This window comes from Drosophila teissieri, chromosome X (assembly GCF_016746235.2).
Source record: "Drosophila teissieri strain GT53w chromosome X, Prin_Dtei_1.1, whole genome shotgun sequence".
Lineage (NCBI taxonomy): Eukaryota > Metazoa > Arthropoda > Insecta > Diptera > Drosophilidae > Drosophila > Drosophila teissieri.
In genome coordinates, this window is record NC_053034.1 from 16,154,855 (window position 1) to 16,177,119 (window position 22,265).

General features: G+C 41.0%; 3 protein-coding genes across 5 annotated transcripts in view; all 3 read right to left on the reverse strand.

Annotated features, from left to right (window-relative positions):
* LOC122624752 (voltage-dependent calcium channel type A subunit alpha-1) overlaps positions 1-18,429 on the reverse strand; it is a 52,459-nt gene extending 34,030 nt beyond the window's left edge. The window contains exons 1-15 of the mRNA XM_043804438.1: positions 18,357-18,429; positions 17,598-18,293; positions 12,694-13,012; positions 12,480-12,619; positions 10,292-10,392; positions 9,715-9,870; positions 9,428-9,648; positions 9,249-9,352; positions 8,651-8,766; positions 6,173-6,232; positions 6,013-6,117; positions 4,735-4,932; positions 4,162-4,675; positions 2,969-3,304; positions 1,163-1,726 (exon numbers count right to left, since the gene is read on the reverse strand). Coding sequence (XP_043660373.1) covers positions 1,163-1,726; positions 2,969-3,304; positions 4,162-4,675; positions 4,735-4,932; positions 6,013-6,117; positions 6,173-6,232; positions 8,651-8,766; positions 9,249-9,352; positions 9,428-9,648; positions 9,715-9,870; positions 10,292-10,392; positions 12,480-12,619; positions 12,694-13,012; positions 17,598-17,815 — 3,152 coding nt within the window. The 5' untranslated portion in view covers positions 17,816-18,293; positions 18,357-18,429. The remainder of the gene's footprint in view (positions 1-1,162; positions 1,727-2,968; positions 3,305-4,161; positions 4,676-4,734; positions 4,933-6,012; positions 6,118-6,172; positions 6,233-8,650; positions 8,767-9,248; positions 9,353-9,427; positions 9,649-9,714; positions 9,871-10,291; positions 10,393-12,479; positions 12,620-12,693; positions 13,013-17,597; positions 18,294-18,356) is intronic.
* Positions 18,430-18,498: 69 nt separating this feature from the next.
* On the reverse strand, positions 18,499-20,629 carry LOC122624277 (serine protease gd). Of its 3 annotated transcripts, none has more exons than XM_043803771.1 (5): positions 20,357-20,629; positions 20,154-20,304; positions 19,924-20,083; positions 19,287-19,844; positions 18,499-19,215 (listed from the first exon to the last, which is right to left on the reverse strand). In XM_043803771.1, exons 1-5 carry the CDS (start codon positions 20,567-20,569, stop codon positions 18,702-18,704), a joined length of 1,596 nt encoding a protein of 531 aa, XP_043659706.1. In that variant the 5' UTR covers positions 20,570-20,629; the 3' UTR covers positions 18,499-18,701. The 3 variants fall into 3 exon arrangements, with proteins under 3 accessions (XP_043659706.1, XP_043659705.1, XP_043659707.1); XM_043803770.1 differs by having other exon boundaries at positions 20,154-20,313; XM_043803772.1 differs by lacking the exon at positions 18,499-19,215 and having other exon boundaries at positions 19,716-19,844; positions 19,906-20,083.
* Positions 20,630-20,933: 304 nt separating this feature from the next.
* Positions 20,934-21,729, reverse strand: LOC122624788 (protein twisted gastrulation). The gene has a single exon (XM_043804487.1). The coding sequence runs from the start codon at positions 21,723-21,725 to the stop codon at positions 20,934-20,936; it is 792 nt and encodes a 263-aa protein (XP_043660422.1). The 5' UTR covers positions 21,726-21,729.
* Between the last annotated feature and the right edge of the window lie 536 nt (positions 21,730-22,265).

Genomic DNA, 22,265 nt, shown 5'->3' on the forward strand with positions numbered 1-22,265 from the left:
GATTAACCTGCTTTTGCTCTGCATCGTTCGTTAATACTGATCCTATTAATTAAAGCTATTTTGAGTCTTAGACTCACAACGAGGGAACATCAGTTATTTGCTAAACATCAATGTATTCGGAGTTTGGAAAGTGTTGTGTAGGCAAAGCACTCCTATGAAATGCAGCTGGCCTGGAAATATTACTCAATTGATAGTATTCAATTCTCCCATCACCTGAAACCACATTGTCTCGGTTTTTCATACAGACCTAGAACAGTTGTGCAATACCTTAAAAGAGTCAACTATGTTGTGTAGAAAGTAAAGGAAGTCCCACCGGGTTTTTAGGAATGTTGTTCGAAGGCTGCCCTTTTAAGTAGGCAACATTTAATAGCACAATCACTAGACCTAACATTTATAGCTAAACACATACACATATGTATAATGATTTGGAAGATTTACTTTTCAAATTACTCACTTTAGTTCTACTGCATACATGGTTTTTAAGAAAACATTCAAGTGAAATTATTCGCTACAGCAGCTAGTTAAGTCTTATAAACTATTGCACAGCCGACCAGTTAAAAGGATGTAAAACAGAGCCAAGGCACTTTTGATGGGTGATGGAAGAGGGTGGTACTATTTTCTTGAACATAGCTATACATGTACGTGTAAGAGCCCGGAAAAATATCGGGAAATGTACGTACGAGTGGATGGCATGTGTGTTTGTTCTTTCTTTTCGTATCTATAAGCTACATATGTTTCGAGGTACTTTCAATCATAATCAGCTAGTTGTATAAATGGACCTTAGACAAGGAAACACACAAAGTTAGCAATTAGCAATTAGCAATTAGCAAGAGAGACAGATAGAAAGATAGTCATAGAGAGCGTGTTTCTTGTGGTAGAAAGTAGGGAGAGCTAGGCTATACGAGATTGTAGAGGATTAAATGATCGAGATGGTAAATCGAAAAGAACCAAAAACAGCGATCACTACGGTGGGACAATGAATTTCAGAGAGGTGGCATCTTGGCCGGGATACCTACGGCAATAGGGATGATTCAATAATAGAACAATAAAACATAATATCGACACAACAGTTGGGAAATCAAGAATAATAAGATTACAAAGAACTTAGGTAAGCGAACGAACAGTTTGGGTAAACTTGAAATTGAATTGAAATGTTACTTACTGGCACTCTGCGGAAGTATGTTTACTTTCGTCCGTACAATGAAAAAATTTTCCATTGAACAATTGTACTCCAATAACAGAAAATATAAATTGAAACAATATGTACACGATTAGAATGTTAACAACATTTTTCAATGAGTTCACGACGCAATCGAACACGGCTTTCAATTTCGGCACCCGCTTAATGGTCTTCAATGGGCGCAGTACACGCAATACCCGTAGCGATTTAATAGTCGATAAATTTTGTCCAGCGCTGCTACCGCTCATATCGAAACCGAAACTAACAGCAGCGCATATAACGACCACAGCATCCATAATATTCCAGAATTCTCTTAAATAGCTGCCAGGGTGCAGGATCACACCCAAGTCTACAATTTTCAGCAACATTTCTATCGTGAATACGCCGGTAAATGCATAATCGAAATAGTTCAATATCTTGTTTCGCCTCGAGTTCTCACGAACGGGGTCTTCGGCTGCTAATGCTATTGATGACATTGAGATGACAACCATAATGAAGAAATCAAAATATGGCAAATTAACCACCCAATGGGCGCCGCGTCGTATGCTGTATAAGTCGTACGTTATCGTTATCGTTATTTTCATTTTCATTTTCATTTTAGATTTTAAATATTTGATTTCAGATTTCAGATTTCAGATTTTGATTTGATCGAATTCATCAGCGGTGGATAGGTTTTTAAATTGGTTTCGTCATTTCATATATATTCCATAAATATATATTGCAGATATAGATAGAGTTTGGTTTAATCATGTAATCAATTAGGATCATGGTCGTATTTTGGCATTCAGGATTGCGTCAAATTCGGTGGCAGTTTTTGTTTTGGTTGATTTCATAGTTTTGATCAGTTTTCATTCGCAATTCGGTTTGGTGTGGGCAGAAAATTTCAAAGATTTTTGTTCAGGTTTCCATATCAGATTCCGATTGTAATTTTCGCATTTTTGTTTTAATTTTTTTTTGGTTTTTTGGATGGTTTTTTTTTTTGGGATAACCGTTCATTTTTATTGAATTTGTTGATGGTTTTTAATTTTTTAATCATCGTTCCAATTCGCATTAAATTTGTTTAGGTTTCGATTAAGTTTATTTTTTGTTTGAATTTTGAGATGAGTTCGTTGTTTATAATGAATTGTTGTTGTTAAGCAGTTTGTTGTTGTTTTGTTCGAAGTGTCGATGATTTTTGAACAAAATTGTTGCGGTTTTTCGAGATGATTTTGTGGTGGTGGTTGATGGTTGATGATGGCGATAATTGTAGTCGGATATTGTGGTTGAATATATTTACAAACACATGTCAATTCATTAATTTGTTTGTTTGTTTGTGTGCAACATAAGATTGTAATCCAAAACAGGAAAACAGGAAAAAAGGTAAAAAGAAAAGAGTATATTGCATCAGTAATTGATTAAGTTGTACTACGGTTATAGTAGTTTATCAGATATTAGAATATGTCATTGGCTATGGATGATACAAGTATACGTAGTAACTAGAATAGGATACTGTACAATATGGATAGGGAATACTTCTATGGAACCCGTAAAAGCTTTTGATAACCTTGAAAACTGGATCATCATTACAAACAGAGAGTGTTCCAGTAGTCATGTTTTCTCCCTAGCAAACGGGATTGGATCCTGGAAGAGACTCGATTAACTTAACTCTAGGATGGAACCCTATCTGATCTGAGCACTACGATTGAATGACCCATGACCCATGACCCATGACCCATTACCCATGACCCATAACCCATGACCCCGACCATGAGCAATGGAGATTGATTGATTGAGTGATGGAATATTTACGGATTAGTTGGTGATAGTATAAACATCGACGAGTAGGGCAGCATCGGCTTGGGACCCTCGGTCACCTCCTCCTCCTCCTTCTTTTCCTCCTCCTTCTTCTTGCCCTTGGACTTGCTGGGGGCGACAGCACCGTCGCCATTCTCCACATGAACTCCATCCGCCTGGAGGGCCTCCATCTCCTTCTCGAGCTCCTGCAGTTGTTTCTCTTTATCCTCTTCGACTTGTTCCTCTTCGGCTGCTGTAAGTTCTTGGGCATTCGCCAAATTATCAACGGCGATAGCCAAGAACACATTCAATAGCGTGTAATTTCCGAAGAGTACCAAAACGATAAAGTATCTGTCGAAAGAGCATCAAGAACACACAAAAAACAATCAGAGTTGAACACACTCAATTGTATCAATCTATTTTTGGGGCATTAGCTCAGGAGAGGAACCTCCTCGATGATATGAAACTCAAAAGATACTTCAAGTCAACGTGTGCTGGGAAATTCTTAAAAAAACGTAATCGGGAATTAATTGTACGGCATTTGTGGGGGCTGTTTGAAAACTGAGGCAACTACGTTTGGTTTGGTTTGGTTTTGTTTGGTTTTGAGAAACTCATTCTTTTTTCTGTTGCATTCCTGTAAATAGAGATGAGATTGAGAATAGACAAAGGTATAGCGTTTAATGGACTGTACAGATTCGTTGTCAAAGACCAAAGGTTCTCTACACTTACGGATTAATGGGTATTCACGATGAATGATATAGTTAGTGGGTGGCTTGATTGGCGGTTTGGTTTTTTCTTTTTTTGTATTTTTGTTAACTTGCGCTTGCAGAATTTTGGTGAGTAAAATTCTTCAAGCTTGTAACTCTGAGGTCGATTGCACACATTAATGGTTCGACGTTCAATGAATTGCGAGTATGCTCGCTTGGTTGGAAGTTTCATTATCATTATCTAGCGCTATCATCTCGATTTGTGATAGATTTTCGATTTTTAGGGATAGAGGGGCGGCAAATAGAATCATAATCCTAACGTTTTTGATCGAGATCAACAGGTTTTCCATAGTGCGTCAACTACATTTACCTTTACATTTACATTTACTGGTACTTGTACTGGTACTGGTATTTGTACTTGTTTGTCTGAGTTTTCGACTGGCATACATACAATGCACATGATAGAATGAAGGGTACACGTAATACAAAACGTAAACTTACATAGAGTAAATCATTCCTTTCTGCGCACCACCCTGAGAAATGATGCCCTGGTACATGACCTCGTTCCAATCCTCGCCAGTGAGGATTTGGAATACAGTCAACAGTGCTATCGGGAAAGTGTTAAAATTCGTTTCGGGCGTGCCTCCGGGCAGATTGAACTGGCCGCCAAACAACTGCATGCCCAGTAAGGCGAATATGAGGATGAACAAGAAGAGCAGGAACAACAACGAGATGATCGATCTCATCGAGTTCAACAGAGAGATGACTAGATTGCGCAGCGACGACCAGTACTTGGTGACTTTGAAGATGCGCAGCAATCGCAGGGCACGCAGCACAGACAGACCGAACGAACCGCCTTTCACCTCGGACCAGATCACTTCGAATATCGAACCACTAATGACAACGCAATCAAATCGGTTGAACGACGACTCAAAGTAGATGCGGGGCCCCAGCGCGTACATCTTGATGAACATCTCCGACATGAACAGTCCCAGGAAGATGAATTCAGCATAGTCTGCAAACAGATCACAAACATTATCCCATGGATTATCGATTATCCATCGTGATACGTACACAGAAACTCCGTGAGGAACGAGGGCTGGCCGTAATGCTCGACGGCAACGCAGACCGTGTTCAGAAAGACGAGGACGATGACGAACCAGTAGAACCACTGCGTCTTCACCGTGTGCCGGATCCAGAAGCGAAACCTCTTCTCCGCCCGCCAGAATCCAGTGCAACTTCCTTGGGGTTTCGAGCGCGTTTTGAGGTAACCTACAGAGAACAGAGATCGACAGCCAATCAGTTGAGAAGCCCTCTAAATGTATGGTTGTATCTCCACCTATGATTACAATCAGGCAAGTGTGACCTTTGTTTAAATACGTGTGCAGTGCACTTCAAAACACTGTAGAGAGCTTTCATACTACTCTGTGTTTTGAAACGCACAACGCACTGTTGGCAACAATTAAAATGTACTCAAATATAATGCGAAAGATGTATGTATGTATGTTGTTGTTGATCGTAACGATAACGAGTATGATTGACTATTTGTTATACAGACGACGTTGTACAAGTGCGAATTGTATAGTTTTGGGTGGGCACTATCTCTATACAGAAGTCACAAGTCACTTTGTCCTTACGATTGTTGTCTAAAAGTCTATGTCTTCTATGTAAGGTGCTCATTTTCACTAACAAAGGTCCCTCAGTTGACTTTCTACCCTCACTACCAGAACTTGGGAAAGTATGCTCTTTAGTTCGCGAAAGCGGGCGATAGTTAATGTTCGTTATGAGTTAATTATATTAATTAGTAGGTTTTAGTTTACTAGTATTTATGGAGAGTGTATACCCCAGATACATATAATACCAACTACTTTCTCATATTTACACAAGTGAGCAGGTTACGTATATAGTATTCTTATAGAGTTGCCGTACGATGAGAACAATGAATTAGTTTGGTTCTAGTTAATTTGTTAGCACATTAAATGGGATTTTAACTATCTGACGCTTGTGCGGATTTTTCACTTGGTGAAAAAAAGAATAATAATTTACTTACACATTTGGATAATGTTCAAGGTAAGAATTACAATTTCGTTTGTTGTAGTAAGTTCAAACATAGAAATAAAAAATGTATTAATTGCATATTGAAGTCCTTAAAATGCAATGCAATAGGAAAACTAAAAACTAAAAAGTTCAATTAAGTTTGCAGCCAATTGTTTTGGTTTCATTTATTTGTTTATTTGCTTTATCCCATTTCATTTCTTGGATTGTCTTTTATGTTTTTATGTTGTTTGTTATGTTTGTCAATTATATAGACCTGAGCTCATCGAAAATATTCATTTAAAATATCTTTCTTACCATCGTCTCCGTAATCTTCCTCCGCTTCCTCTTCCTCTGTATCTGTGGACTTGGATTTTCCCAAGCTTTTCAGCTTTTTCCGCTTGGCCGCGTTCCGTCTTCGAGCTAAAGGGCAGCATTTGGTTATCATAATATATAATTAAAATTTGATAGAACTCACCCTCCATTATGTGCATTTTCTCCTCCTCGGTTGTTCGCTCCTCGGCCAGGATTACCTCCTCTGAAATAGCACCAAAATGCAGTGATTGGTGACGGGTCACAGCAGGGAAATCGATTTGATCAACACATAAGCAGAAGGGATATATGTACATTATAGTCAAAATGGTCAAGATGTGGGTACATGTTTATATATTGGGGCGGCATGAGGGGTATGTGTCCATATTTCCACGAAAACTATTTTAATTCGGAGTATATTGAGGAATTTATTCACTTTCAAATTTGGCAATGTATAGATAGGTTCGAGGGTTTCAACTCTATGAGGAGAGGGATGCTAAGAATGTGCCAAAGGTGCTGGCTATTAAGAAACATCTCAATACAACGTATATTTTATTTTGATATCATCTTAAGTATGTATGAATATATCGTTGGTTTATATGAAAATGATATAAACGATATCCAGTTTATGTATCTTTCAGTGAAGCAATGAAATTGAAGAAGAATCACATGTTGGCCACTTTTTGTTGGAAACATCAAATATTTTATGTGTATCCCTGTTGCAGTTGGGAAATAGGATTCAATAATGATTATCGACCAGCTTTTGGTAATCTACTATAGTTTTCCTATTTCCATTGAGTTTAGCCATGGAAAAGGAGCTCATTTGAATGTTGGCATATACTTCGTTTTTATAATATATATGTACATATGGATGTGGATGAACATGGGGCGAGTGGTGTTTAAATTTTTATGTTGGTATATTTGTGTGTGAGCATTGTTTGTTGTACGATTTTAGTCATATGGTGTGTGTGTGTATATATAGATTTACAAACAAGAAATAGGGGTAAATACTATACCAGCTTTACAAATCCATTCAACATAGCCGTTCAACTCTCTTTCTAGTTGCTGCTGCCTTCTAAGTTTAAGAAACTCTTGTCTATTTTCTACTTTTTCTCGTTCTTTTGCGAATTCACTACAAAAAATAATTAAATAGAACGTGATAAACCAAAAAACAGGATTGATTGATTGCTAAAACGATCATGTATGCTTTGGTATTGCAATATCAAAGTTCACACCATACTTTCGTCATTGTTTTTGTTTTTGTACGAGTGTAATCAACAGAGAGAGAAAAACTCAAGGATTCGTAAATGAAAATATGCCAGTGCTTTTTTGTTTTGTTTTTTCTTTTTTGTCGGAAAACAACAAACGGGCATTAACAGAAAGTTGAAATTATTGAGTGGAAATGGAAATAAAGTAAAGTAACAGAAATGCAATTTAACACATATATATATTTATTGCGCCTCCCCGACGGGACCCTTCAATGAGGTCAAAAGTCAAGGGAAAATATATGTGGAAAAGAAGGGAAAATGTGTTAGATTATATGTGTGCACACAAGCATATATGAAATGATTTATTCGTATTCGGTGGCGACAAATAAATATAGAGAACGCATGAACGCAGGGCTGATGATGCCATTGCATCGTTGCATCATTGCATCATAGGGATTTCACTCTAATTTCAATAACTCTAAATTGTCCCTAGTTCGCTGGGAGTCTAGGAGTCTACGAGTCTGGAGGAGTCTGGGAGTCTGGGAGTCTCTGAGTCTGGAGCGATGATACATTTTGATGGCGATAGTTTAGTTATAAACCAGGGACAGAACATTGAGTATTGAAAGGTGGGTGCACTGCTCTATCAGTGTATATAGTGTAGTTGGGGAGTGTACTATATAGCCGAGATATCGAGAACGAAAACGAGAAGGGGAACGGGCCGAGACTCAACAACAATTCACGAGTCCGCTGGCGGGGATTGTATGTATGGAGTAACTGGAGGTTAAGATGGCTAACTGCAGTTGAAATAGCTATGCATTTGGTTAGTTTGGTTTATTTGGTTTGGTTTGGGCTGGGCTGGGGGAACTCAACTTTATCGCTATGGTAGTAAGAATCGGGCTAAGTGTGTGGCAAAATGCAGAGAGTATAATACGCATTACGCACTGGAGAGTATATGGATAAGATTATTGGTTGGTTGGTAGAAACTATAGTGGGGTGAACGGCATCTCGCAGTTAATAGTTGAATAATTCGGTTCATTGGAAGTACATAGTAGTTGTATTGTATTGTATGGTATTGATTGTAGGTAAGTAAGTTTTGGGTACCAGAACTCTTTGCAGCCGGGGAATTGCTTGCGATCTATTTAAGAATACATAACTAGCAGTAAATCAAACACGTTCTTTATAAACTGGTTAAGGAAGTAGTATAGGTCGGAGTTTGCTTTTTGGTTTAATTAGTTTTGTAATTAGTTGGGTGTTTAACGCAATGAACTCGGATAACTCGGATTCGATAGCATTAGCATACGAGTAGACATATTTGTTCTGTATTTGGCCGATAATAGTTATAATTAGTTATAATTGCAGGTTGTGTTTGTATGACGTTCGGGTTGATTATGGCAGTTTACTTGGTTGCACTTAGATATAGATCTAGTTGTATAAACCTGCTTGTGTGATCCAGTCAAGGTACGAGACCATTGCTGTCTGAAACATGGCCCGAAAGCGGCATTTTTGAAACTCCATGCGACGTTCGACACGATTTCGTTCGTTCGAAAACTCTCTGAATTCGGGAATACGATAGTTAAATGCATTGAACACAATTTCGGAAAAATCAAAAGTATATATATAATCAAACGTAGAAGTTGAATGCAAATCAAAATGACAGTATATCGAACACGTACATACATATATTTCCATCAATCTCAATTTTTAATAATTTACAGCCAAATTGACGTTTTGTTACTTTGTTTTTCTTGCACCCTGTATGCGCATGCACGTAGCTCTACGTAAAACCGATATATACATATGTATAATCGACACGCTCTTTACATTTAAACTTTACAAAAGTATTTAAACGCGACGACATTCCATATCGAAATGATCTAAACATATGTATGCAGTATTTTCAGATCCCATTTATCCATTTATTTTTTTTCATATTTTTCTCAACCAAAATCGAATCGAAATCATAAATAGAACGTAATGTGAACTGGTGTAGAAGTGGCTTCATCGTTAGCATAAAGCAATTCGCGATCAACTTACCCACTAAGGACACCAAGAACTAGGTTGAGCATAAAAAATGAGCCTATAACTATAAGAGGCACGAAATATATCCAATTCCATCCTGAACCTAATGCGTCGTTGGTCTGCATAGAAGTAGAAGTAGTAGTATCGGTTAGGATATAGCAAATAAAGATCAGTAGATGAAAGTGGCGACTTACCCAATACAGTATTGCCGTCCAGCCCTCCATCGTGATACATTGGAATACGGTCAACATGGCAAATCCGATGTTATCGAAACTCGTGATACCTGAATTTGGTCCCTCCCACTTCTCCAGACACATGCTCGTGGTGTTGTTGCATACGAAGGAGCCGGCGGCCTTTTCCAGGATGTTGTCCGTGTTGCAAGGCGTCTCTGATTCGCCCTCCTTCACTAGTTTGTCTGCTCAGGAAAACGGGAAATCGATTAGCTGCGTTCGCTTGATTCTAGCATTCGATGGGATATTACTTGGATCTTCTAAGCTATAACAAGTCTTATGCAGTGCGCCCGAATAAAACTCGAGTCCAATGATTGCAAAAATTACGATTGCAAACAACACCAAGAGACCGATTTGCAGTAAAGGTGCCATCGCCTTGATTATAGATTTTAAAACTACTTGTAAACCTGTTGACGTTGCCGTTGCCGTTCATCCGATCCAGAAGCGATGCAGTTGATTGGTGGAGTTGGTTGGAGAAGACGGACGTTGGATTAGAAAGATGTGTATGCTGGGTATGGGTTCACATTTAGGACATGGCTGCCGCAGCTCGTCCAGCTGGAAAGCTCCGCGACAACCATGTGCCACAAAACAACCATTCTAGTCAAAAAGAGTACGTTTCAAACGAAAATCGAAAACTAAGTGGTGGCAAAGATGCAGGCTCTTCTCACACTCAATTCCCACTCACTCGTACTAGAAATCAGAAATCAGAATCAAAAACAGTCTCATTTACGCACACTTAAGAGTCTGCAGCGAGGATTGGTTTCAAAATCAAGAATGAGAACAGAAAGACAACAACGACATGTAGAATTAAACAGAGGAACTACTCACTAGGAATTCCAGACACTAATTTTAAGGGCCGTAGCACACGAATGGCTCTAAGTGTTCTTAGGTCTACCTCGGGCCCTATTTGTGGGTACTGTGTCATGAATCTGTTTGCAGACGTTAAGCGATCGAAATGAAGTTATATATTGATTAGCGATACACAATGGATACAGATCGAAAATATCATCGAGATCAGATAATCATAATTGGAATAATTGGAATATCGAAATCATACGAGTACGTGTGAAAAACAAAAGTTCATATGTATTGTGCAGCTTAAATCGAAACTTGAATCGAAAGCAAGAAGCAACCAAGAAGTTGAAATTTACAAATTTAAATAACTTAAGTAATCCAGAGTAACGTTTAACGCGCGGTTAGTTCATATTTTCGCACACACAATGGGTAACCCAAGCGAAAACGCAGAATAGTTTATCTTTGCTCTCCTTTCCAAACAATATTGTTCAATATTTTCTGGCATTCACATAAATATGTTTGGAGAGCAAATGTAAACTATGGTTTTGGTCAGCTATGGAGTAGAATATGAGTTATAGCTATCATTTAAAGTATAAAGTCAATCTAATGCTTATTACATACACACTGCTTATTTCAAAATTCTAGAAAATTTAAGTGAATATTCCCTTTAAGAAATACAAACTTGTGATGTATAAAATCAAATAATAAGTTGAACACATCTACAATTGACTAAAACTGATTTTGCTCAGTCGCTCTATGGTTTCTATAGTTTTCTATATAGATGTAAGCTTATCATTTATGTGTCAGCTATTATCGAAAATCAATAATATTCGCTATTATTATACCACCTTTAAAAGGGGGTTTATAGGTGACTTGCAAGTTGCGATCTATTTTAAATCCGATTGACAGGTAACTTGAATTACGTTTCCGACTTAAGGTCTAATACATATATAAAGATTATAGTCATGGAATCACACATAGTTATAAAGAGCCTTTAACTCACTTATATGTATCTAATTGTTAGAAAGCTAATATAATATTCTTGGCTAGTCGAAAACACTACAAAACATAAAGAATATACAGCTATATATATTTATATATCCATAAAAAACTACAGAGTGTCAGCCACGAAGTATATGTTTTTCAAAGTTGAATGGGCGTTTTAAGCACTTAAATTCGTGGCTGACACTGTACACGAATTGATTTATTATATAAACCTACAAGATAACACATTGCATCCTACTGATGCCATCTATAATTGAATAATGCTACCGTTTGCCTTCTTATAATTTATTTTGTTTGAAAACATCTGCATCAGTTTTGTTTTGAGGATCATAGAACATCAAAAGCTTGATCGAAACAGTAATTATTTTAAAGCTACTTAATATATAACTATTAAATATGTAATAACACTATTTTAGCATCTAATTCGGTTTCTGGTAATGCCGTTTTCGCTACTCCTATTCCAATTAAATTCAAGATGAGGATCCATGTAAGTTAACTAGCTTTTTCGAGTGTAATTTGTTTGGTTAATATATATATGTTTACTGAAGAAAACGATGTAGTATCTGGCCTAGGTTTTGGTTTTGTAGCAACTAATGGTTTGTTTGGCTTTTGTTGGCTGATGTCTTACTTGGAATTCGGGATACGAGCTTCAGTGGGCGTAAAACACGAAAAGATCGCAACATACGCAGGTCAACATCTATATTGGCCTCAGCAAATATCGTCATGGCTCTGCAATTGGCATTGTTATTCGCCATTTCGAGTTCGTTACACGCATTTGAATATACGGGAGAAGTTGTTAATACAATCGCTTACTTTATCGCTTATATCTATATACTTTAGTTAGGAAGTTTAGGAAGTGGTCTTACCGCAACACTAAAAAAATATTGGACACTTAATAACTAAATACTTATCGTAATATAGAGTTTATGGAGTGTACAATTTAAAATTACAACTTACAACTAAAGTGGCATGTCTAGTTCTTAGTTCAGATCTATAATGAATCGAGAAAAAGTTACTGCGCTTTTCAGAAGATCTAATGGATTACTTTTTCTTCGGATTCATTAAGAATCATGACATATACATAGGTGAAATTAGTTTGGATTGAACAAAAGGATTGAACAAATGCTTGCACGGCGTGGAGTTTTGAAATCGATATTATTTGAAATGAAAACTGGTGCATGTGCATGGAATATATATAGTTTGGTTCATTATTTACCCCGTAACTACAACGAAAAAATCCATGATGTTCCAAATATTCCTGAGATAGGAGTGTTTATGCAGAACAAGCCCTAAGGCGAGGATCTTGAGCGACGCTTCTACACAGAAAATGCATAAAAAATAGGCCTCCGTTTTTTCCTAATAGCAATGGCCAAAACACGTATATTAAGTGAATCCGTTGAGCATTCAGCATACCAAGCAATCCATCTTACCAATTTTTGAGCCAATACTGTCTTGTCGCCCCCCGGCAAGTGCTCCTCTAGTGCCAACACAACACAGTTGGCTATGATTGTCAATAACACAGCGTATTCAAAGGGCGGCCATTCTATGATGAATCGTGTGTACTTTCTAATTGGGTTATCCTCGGTTAGAATAAACAATGACGTCGGACCACCACCTGGTGGGTTTTCCTCTTTTTTCGGGCCACCCATTCTATCAGCTAAGCGATGGGCTCCCTTTCGACCCAAGTGCCCCCCGCCTAAGGAGTCCTGTTGATGCTCTGCTTGCACTACTTCCTGAGCCGCTTCCAACCTGTATGGGAGAATGGGAGATAGAGTGTGAAATATTGATGTACTGCCTACGCAAGTCGATTTGGGCTATCCCTCCCTATTATTCGCCTAACAACGACATATAGTATATGAACCAAGGTGTTTTAAATCACACCTAGGCTTCTAAATATCAATTTAAAAATGTTTCCTATTTTATAAAATCAATTCTTGTTTTAAATAAGCAACAGTTTAAATAATATAGTTAAGGCTTTCTGAAATATAAAATATTTTATAGAAGTATTACTCATACGCCACGTGGGTGGTAATTTCGGTCTTTAATGTTTTTGTTTAGATATGTCTGTTTTATTATATTTATTATATTGTGCCTAACAAACAACGCAAGGATAAATTCTGGAGCTGTATTTACTATTAATACCATGGGATGGACGGATTTCATAAATATCACAACTATAACAAAATAAACAACGAACATATAAACGTTTTGCAATTCATTTGTATAGCTTGAATGTCGAAGAAGCCTACAGAGACCTAAGAAACCTGTCCTGAATCAGGACAGCAAGCTATGGGACTTCTGAATGCATAATATTTTTAATTAGATGGAGGTGGTGGCACGTACCGTCACTGTATCCAATTTCTGATACTTTTGTAACGACCGCTCGGCCATAATTATATTAAACAAGGTCAACCACAATACGCATTTGTCGGGAGTGACACGCCGTCCGTATGGAACGATAGCGGCAACTGGACATTTAGCTCGCTAGTCCGATTGACTGTTGCTGGTGATTACTGGAGGATGTGGAGGTTGTTGAGGATGTTTGGAATGGAGGCTGGAGTCTGGAGGCTGAAGGATTCCGGGTGCGAGTCCTTAACTTCCTTAGCTTCCGTAACTCGCGTCCTCGTCCTGAATCCCTCGATCGTTGACTTCTGCTTGGCCGTTGGTGGTGCACGTATCCCTTTGCCGTATTTATCGCTCTTTAAATCGTAGTCTTTCTATTATTCATTAGCTATTCCGCATTACCACTGTGTTATTATTGCACTTGAACTGAATATGGAAATTACAAATTACAAATTAGACGCAATTCACACACACACACTCGATTCGGTTTTTGATTGTAAATGAAACTGGTCAGATTTCGGAATCTGTTTTATTGCTTGCGGTGGTTTTGAGTGTCTCGCTGTTGTGCTACTTATTTTGCCAACCGATAATTATGATGCGCTCGGGTCAATTCAGTTCATGACCTATTGAAAACATGCTCATACACTCGCGCACGAACATATACATACATATGATTGGATGGGAATGGCAATGGTATGGGTATGGGTATGGGAATGTGGTTACTTAGGTGCATACGAAGTGCATGGCTGGTGTTATTTGTGTACCTAATATGTGGGGTGTATCTATAAGGAAGCAGATCCGGAACATTTAAGACTGGCTATGGCTATGGACACGGTGTACAGATAGATGTGGTTATTTCGGTTATTGGTATAAAATTCCATTACTGGAACACGCCATGAATGAAAAACGTTAGGGGATGAAAAAGTCAGAGGCTGAGAGACGAGAGACTGGCACACATACAAACGCATGTGTATGGGCCACCAAAAAAAAAGCTCAATACACTCACACACATATACATGGGTCGTGGTGAGTTGCGAAACGGTGAGATTTCGAATTCCGAATTCCGACTGGAAGGATTTTGAAAACTTGTTTACCTTTTTCGGACTAATCTTGAATTAACAAATCAGCCAACCAGGCGGCGGTGCAATTAACAAGGTTTTAGCTTTACCGCTATGTGTGGATAAATCAAATGTTTTGATTTAGTTAGCTGATAACAAGAATTGGCATTTGCAAATTTCAATTCTCGCCATTCCATCCACTCACACACACACACAAGCCGGCAGAAGCTCTCTCTCTCTCTCCTTCGCTCTCTCTCACGCTCTTTTGGTTTCAACAATCACTGGGTCACACCGATAACGATAACATCGCAGCCACAAATCGCTTGCCTACTTTTAAGGGCCCAGTAAGTCTGGTTGCATTTGCATTTAAATTAACTATTGGCCTATTTGCAATGGGGCATTTTCAATTGCGCAAAGCAATGGCTTTTCTAAAAAGGCAATCGTTTTTGTTAACAGGAAACATTTACAGTATAAATCCAGCTCTTTTTTCCCTAGTGACGTCACCAGGCACAGTTGTCTGCAGTTTTTTGTATGTTGACGATGTTTTTCGGAACGAGTTTGGGTTTTGGAATGGGCAGAAGCTATATATATATATATATCTGTGTGTCTGACTACAATCGGGCCACAGTGAGACCAACGAACCTGTAATTGCCAAAAATAAACAGCAACAATGACACACATTTGCTATCGCCGCCCCCCTTAACTAACGCTTTTTGTTATTTTTCCTGGAAATGTTACACTTTTAATGGGGCTTTAAGGACCAACTAACTGACATTTGATATATCGTTATTCTTTAGTTACAGAGCACACAGCTACCACAATATTTGCTCATATGCTCGCATTCAATTCTACTTATTTATATGGGCATTGTTCAAAGAACAGAGACAAACAAATTTTTCACTTCCGTGAAGAGAGAAGAACATCATTAGAATTCGTTTCCGGTATGGAAAAAATATATATGTATATATGCATGTGTATGGGTTGGGGAATTTACGACTAGTAAATATTTGTGTGGGCTGGGGGAATATAGTTAATTTAAATATTCATTTGGGGGGTGCTTCCTGCTACATCGCCTCAATTCATTCACCTCGAAAGTGCGTGTACACGTCACAAAAATAAACGATATACCGATAGGCTAGAACACCCGAAAACTCCATATCTCCTTTTCCTTCGGCTTCAGCTTCAGCTTTAGCTTTGGCTTTAGCTTTTCCTTTCGCCTTTCCTTTTCCACTCGCCACTTGCTACTTGCCACATCCACTTCCACTTCCATTCACCGCAATATATAGCACCACCGACGCAACATTCCGCCCGTTGTGCTACCGACCCGCTGACCCAATCCCAACAACTATATATATAGCTAAATATATGCATATGTATATGTGCATATATGTATGTGTATATGGATATGGATATTTGTGCCTGTGTGTTGGTGTTGGTGTGTGGTGCGTTCGTGGGGCTTGTTAACTTTAACTTTTACAACTGGTTTTTAAGGATGGCTACGGTAATTGGGATTGGAAACGTATGTACATATACATATATACGTATATGTATGTGGCTAAAAATAAAAATTAGATCTGGGTGCCTGGAGAATCAGAGAAGCACAATCAGAGGTCGTTTATTGGCTTCAGTAAGCCCGAATAATGCTTTTCACTTGGTTTCCCGATTTATTTTCTTTTCTTTTCTTTGCTATTTGTGCTGTCCTCGCCGCCATTGTCGCCAATTCGACGTTTTGTCATTGGGTTTTTCACGATTTTCACGCTTTTCACGCTTTTCACGTTTTTCCGACTACAATTCTTGTTCTTGGTTTGGATGTTTGTAGTGTTATTTTCACCACTCGACCCGAATTCGGATGCCAGCGCACACAACATTCGAAATGTGAAATTTTCACAGCACTTTTGAGCCCGCATTGCGAGTGATTTGCACTTGATTTCTCAACACCATGCATTCATATTCAGCCACATTTTGATTGTCGCATATTTGCTGATTAAATGGGTGAGCACGAATTAAAAATAAAAAACAAAAACCGCTTCTACGGGAGCTGACACCACCGACTTTGTCTCACCAGTTGGACGAAAAACTCAACAAAACGCAAGACTTCAACTCGGCGACTTTGTATCACATACTACCACATCGCCAGGGCCCACACACACGCACAAAGGGCAAAAATATGGGGAAAAAATCCACCAGCCCTGCGCTCTGCGTCCGCCCGAAAGCTCCGTTCCAAGCTCCGGTTCAAGCTCAATCGCAGGGGTGGACACACTGGCCAGCAAAAGTGCAAGGGAAGGCGCATGCGTGTCCTCCAAGGAAAGCAGCTCTTCTTGATACCACTACATTCGTTTATTGAGCTTTAAGCTCCGCTTGCGTTTCACTCCCTTAAAACAGAACTATCGAACTTTCGAGAAATCGGGGTTTCAAAAGCCTGGCTTAAATCGTACTTCCTAAATTGAAAAGAAGAAGAACGAAGTTTAACCTACTTGGCCATCCCAGGATGCTTTTTTACTTTTCAAGGATGCTGCTTTACTACTGTTTAAAATTCTTGATAAAGCTTTAAGCTCTGAATGTTTTCAACCCCTAAGAAGGAAAACCCCCGCAATGTCGAGATATCGGTTATTTGAAAACGCGGCTATAACCAAATTTCAAAGGCTCAAAGCGGCTCTCATGTTTGACCTCATTAATAAAAGTATACTACTTATTTTAAACCTTATCCCAACTAAAAGCCAACTTTTGGGCTTCAACAATTTTAACCCTTTGTACATTTTAATAAGCCCCGTTAAAAAATATGGATTCAGTTATCAAGAATCCATGCTATCTATAATAAGTTATATTCAAGGAGTATACGGACTAGTTTTCAATACATCTTTTAAGCTAGATGGGTCTTTTTAGAAGAATATTATGTTTAAAAGATTGATATTTGTGTTGGAGGTGGTACTTACATTAGGTCGCCTAGATTGGGTCGCGTCTGGACAAGAGCAAAACTTTCCGGAGCCCGGCGCCTTTTGCTGGACCCTTGCGAGCCGTAGTGCGTGCTCCGCCGGATGACGCCATCGCCGATGATGGCAATATTGTCATCCAGGCCGTTGATGTTGCTAATAGTCAATCGCGCCATAGGAGATGAGCCCCTTCTGCGACGAGCTCCCACTCCGCCCAGCATTCTGGGAATCGGTGAATCGAACTTTGCAATGCGCGAAATAAACTCCAAATATGGCCATTTCTGTAAGATATTCACTACCAACCGGGCACGTTCACAATTCAAATTGTTGCACTGGTCTGCGGATCTTCATCGATTGCGGATTGCGGATGGCGGATGTCCGGAGACGAAGGGCCCAGAGCCCCGGGTGTGATGCACCAGCTGCCACGGTCCGGACGGAACTGAACTGATAGTCGATGGCTACGATGGCAACGATTCCTGTCGATGCCCCAACAACCCAGCAAGATAGATAACAGCCCAGATGGCGATGACGACGATTGCGGCTGATGACGTGCTTGATAGTAGCCAGCATATGCGCAGTGCAGTCTGCTGCTGGGCCGGTAATTAGGGTGTCCAGGTGTCCGTGGGTGAACGCCACTCAGACGGGCAGGCCGCCCACTCCGGATATTGACAGCTTCCTTTGTTCACGAGCGCCAGCACACTGATAACAAAGGTGTGGCAAATGTTACTATATATCAATTAGGTTTGCTACCATCAAACATACCTGTGATTCTCTCTGTATACATGTTTCCTTTATGTGGTCGGAGGAATTCAAATATTGAGAATTTCAAGATTTTAATGTCAATGTTAATTTGATTTAAAAGTGTATCGATTCTATAGGAAACTTCCTTTTGGCTTTCCCGTGCCATAATTTATTATATGAATTGCCTTACTGTCTTAAATAAAAGTAAAACTGAAATGCCATAATCATGCATAAGTTTCCGTACGGAAACTAGAAAATAAACCGATATTCGCTAATTACTCCGAGTAACTTTGCCCATCGCCATGCCCAAGGGGCTATCACAGCGCTTACATACAAATGCGTTCCCATACGCATTTCGGATGTGATTTAAATTACGAAGGCCGTGATCCAGTCCAGAAACTTGGCCACGTCGGCATATATGATGTACTGGTTCTTACAGCAAAGCTTATGGCTAGATTCCGGATCCGTTGACTCAACGGAGGGCAGGGCCGCTGACACTGTGCCACGCAGCATCCAGCGATTGTTCCGGCGGATGAAAAGACCGGCCCCCGATATGCCGGTGTAAATGCTGGCACCACTCTGATGCGTATCTCGCTCGTCCGCCTGGATGCCGGCGCAAAATGTTCGGTTTGAGGACAGGCTGCGAAAGTGGGCATTGGCCCGAAAGCATTCGGCATTGCCGACAATGGGAGCCTTTACTACCTTCGGTGCACTGGCATCGGTGGACTTCTTGCCCGGTTGCCCCGGCAACAGCTTCTGATCTTGGGTGCTGTTCGATCTGTCAAAGCTCCAGCCGATGACGATGCCCCGCTCGCCCACTATATACTCCGTTTTGCTGGAACCAGACCACAGGCAAGCGGGCCGAATAAAGGTGTTAAATCTGCATGGAATGTAATAAATGTTAAGTATTAAGATTGATTGGATATATAAAGCATTAAGCATTGGACCCACCGAACTTCGTCCTTGAGTATAATCACTGCGATATCCGCATCGTAGCTGCTCAGCTGACTGTTAAAGTCGGGATGAATGTAAATGCCATCGACGGGGGCCGCCAGAGATCCCTCCTCGTTCCAGTTCTTCAAGTTGTGACGGCCCAGAAAGACGAGCACCTCGTTGGATGTGTAGCGCTTGTTGAACAACTTGAAGCAGTGTGCCGAGCTGATTACCACGCGGCCCGAGACCAGCGATCCACCACACTGAAAGTCCAGGGAAGTCAGGTTGTTCACATAGATAGCCGCTAGCCAAGGCCACGATCCCCTGGTGATCGATGGCAGGCTATCAGCGCCATCGCTTTCTATCGCTTCTGCTTCCGCTTCCGATTCGTCCACAAACTGATGCTCAAGGCCATCATCTTCGTCGTCATCGACAAAAACTGGCGATGTGATGCCATCGGAGCTCTTTGGATCCCCGTTTTCGCCATGAAGTGGTTCCGTTCGTTGGGACAAGTGAAAGTCCAGATCCCTGTCGATGCGTCCGCAAATCTCCTTGGGCGCCTGGGCAAAGGGTTTTCTACAAAGGCGGACATTAAGTAACGAATGAATGTCACGATCGTGTGTGTGCTTGAACCGACCAAAATCCGGATGCATACTTCTTGAACTGGATGTGCGGCGTACTGGGTGGCTTGTCGACCGTTTTTCGCACCTCCTCCTCCTCGTCGGGATCCAGCAACAGGGAGCTCTTCTTATCCGGTATAAAGGACAACTTCCTGATGTGCTCCAACTGGATTTGGGTCATGAAGATGCTGTGCTCTGTGGTGCGGGCAAACAAATCGTGGGTTAAATCGTGTGCTCCGTGCTCCCGAGTTCCGTGGATACGCACCGCCGGATCCAAAGCAGATCACATGATTGTTGGCCGACATGAGCAGCAATTTGGGCGGGAAGTGATGCTTGGGAAAGCGGATCTTGTACAGAACCGGGGCATTGTGGGTGAACTTGCCGCGTGTAAGTAGCTCGATTTCGCCCAGATAGTTCTGTGTGTACTAATGGGATTAGTTAACACCTGGATGGCACTATTCCTCTTACCGTCGTGGGCTTGCCCCGCATCGAGAGCGTCACTCGGATGTGGAGCGGCTGGTGGCCATCCGGACTGCGCACGGCCATCAGGCCGAACCATTCGCTGCCGTCGAAGCGGTACTGGAACACCTTGGGGCACGGACTGATCGGCATTCCCTGGGCGACCGCCTTGGATACGTGCTCGATGCAGAGGATCAGGATGGCCGCCAGGTGCAGCCTCATTGTTAATGTCTGGGAATGCCCGGATGAAAATGCCTTTTCACTCCAAAACAAACGTAAACAATGCCGTGATCTCGATCGAAGCTTTGACAGTCCGGGAACGCTGTGTGCACTTTATACCCCAACAGCGTTGCCGGACCAGGAAAAAGAGGGAAATTTCCATGAAGGGGATGTTATCCTTTAAAATTGTAAAAAGCCGGGGAACTCGACTATAGCATTCTCTGGTTATTATTTCAAAGTTTATTAGAGTAATTTCTTTTTTAATTAGACTAAAACTAGCAAGGCATTTTGTATTTTACAAGGCTATTTACAAAGAGATCGTTTGCAATGATGATCAATCCGCATTTATTTGAAATTGTCTGATTTATTAGGAAAATTCATCCTCCTCGCCGTAGCCCCACTCATCCTCGATCTCCTCGTTGCCAAAGAACCGCTCCAGATCCTGTTCAGCCTCCGCCGGAACGGTGTCGGCGGTGAGCAACTGGTCCTGATCCTCCGGACAGCCGCGGCAGCGACTCTCGTTGATTCCGTAGTTGAGGCAATTCTCGCCGACGCACTCGCAGCATCCGTCGTGGAACCATCGATAGCTACTGGCGCCCATGCTCTCGCACTGCTGCCGGCACTTGTTCGCCCGGATGCACGAGTTCACATAGATGACCGTGCATAGGGTGACACCTGCGGAGCCAGCATTTCCATTTCCATTGCCATTTCCGGCATCAGCGCCACCGGCGCCGCCTTGGACGCGCTGCTTGAAGCCGGCACGCATGGAGAAGCGTATGGTGGACCATCCCTCGTCATCCTCGGCGGTCAGGGTGTCGAACAGCTCGGGCACACCCTCAATGTCCCCGATTTCCGATCGCGGTGTCAGCGAGGGCAGGGCATCCTTGTGCTTGGGACACATGTCCAGGCAGCCGCAGCACTCGATGTACAGTTCGCCCAGGCAGTTCAGACAGTCCTTGCAGCAGTGGCAGTCATTCAACTTGCACTGGCAGCTCTGGGTGATGAGGCACTTGGACACCACCGATCCGCAGACAACCTCGTTGCATCCATCATCGTTGGCCAAGGCCGCCAACGGAGCCAATCCCAGGAAGAGTACGACGAAGTAACACAGCCACTGCATTCTGTTCCAGATCGCGCTGCCTAATGATGCATTATGCATGATTGCGGCATGCCTTTATATATATCTACACATATTAGCATCCAGGTGGCCAGGTAGCGAGCTCATCCTCACCACAATCCACTAATCCTAATCAGGTAGTATCCCACAGGAGGCGGACTGGTCATTTAAAACCATTTAGTTGCAACTCCCCCCATAAAATGGCCCAACATAAGGGATGATCCTCCCGAAATACCATCACTTTTAAGGCGATTTCTGGGACTTTGGCACTTCGAACACAGGTAATGTAACTATTGACTAATATGAACCGCCATAAAGTAAGCCAATTAGGTAACATAAATAAAGGCCTCTGGTTGGTCCACTGATGCAAGACGCAGATTCCTAACCGCAAACAGGTATTGTTTGTTCCACGGATTTGACAGGTATGCATTAGAACTTGTTAAGTGTTTTGGCCAACAAATCTAAATAACTTGCCTAAATAGGTAGTAGATGATTGGAAATAGAATTACAAGTTGACATTTGTATTATTCCTTGCGTTGTTCTGGTTAAAGCACTGATAACAATGATACCCATTTAGCTATT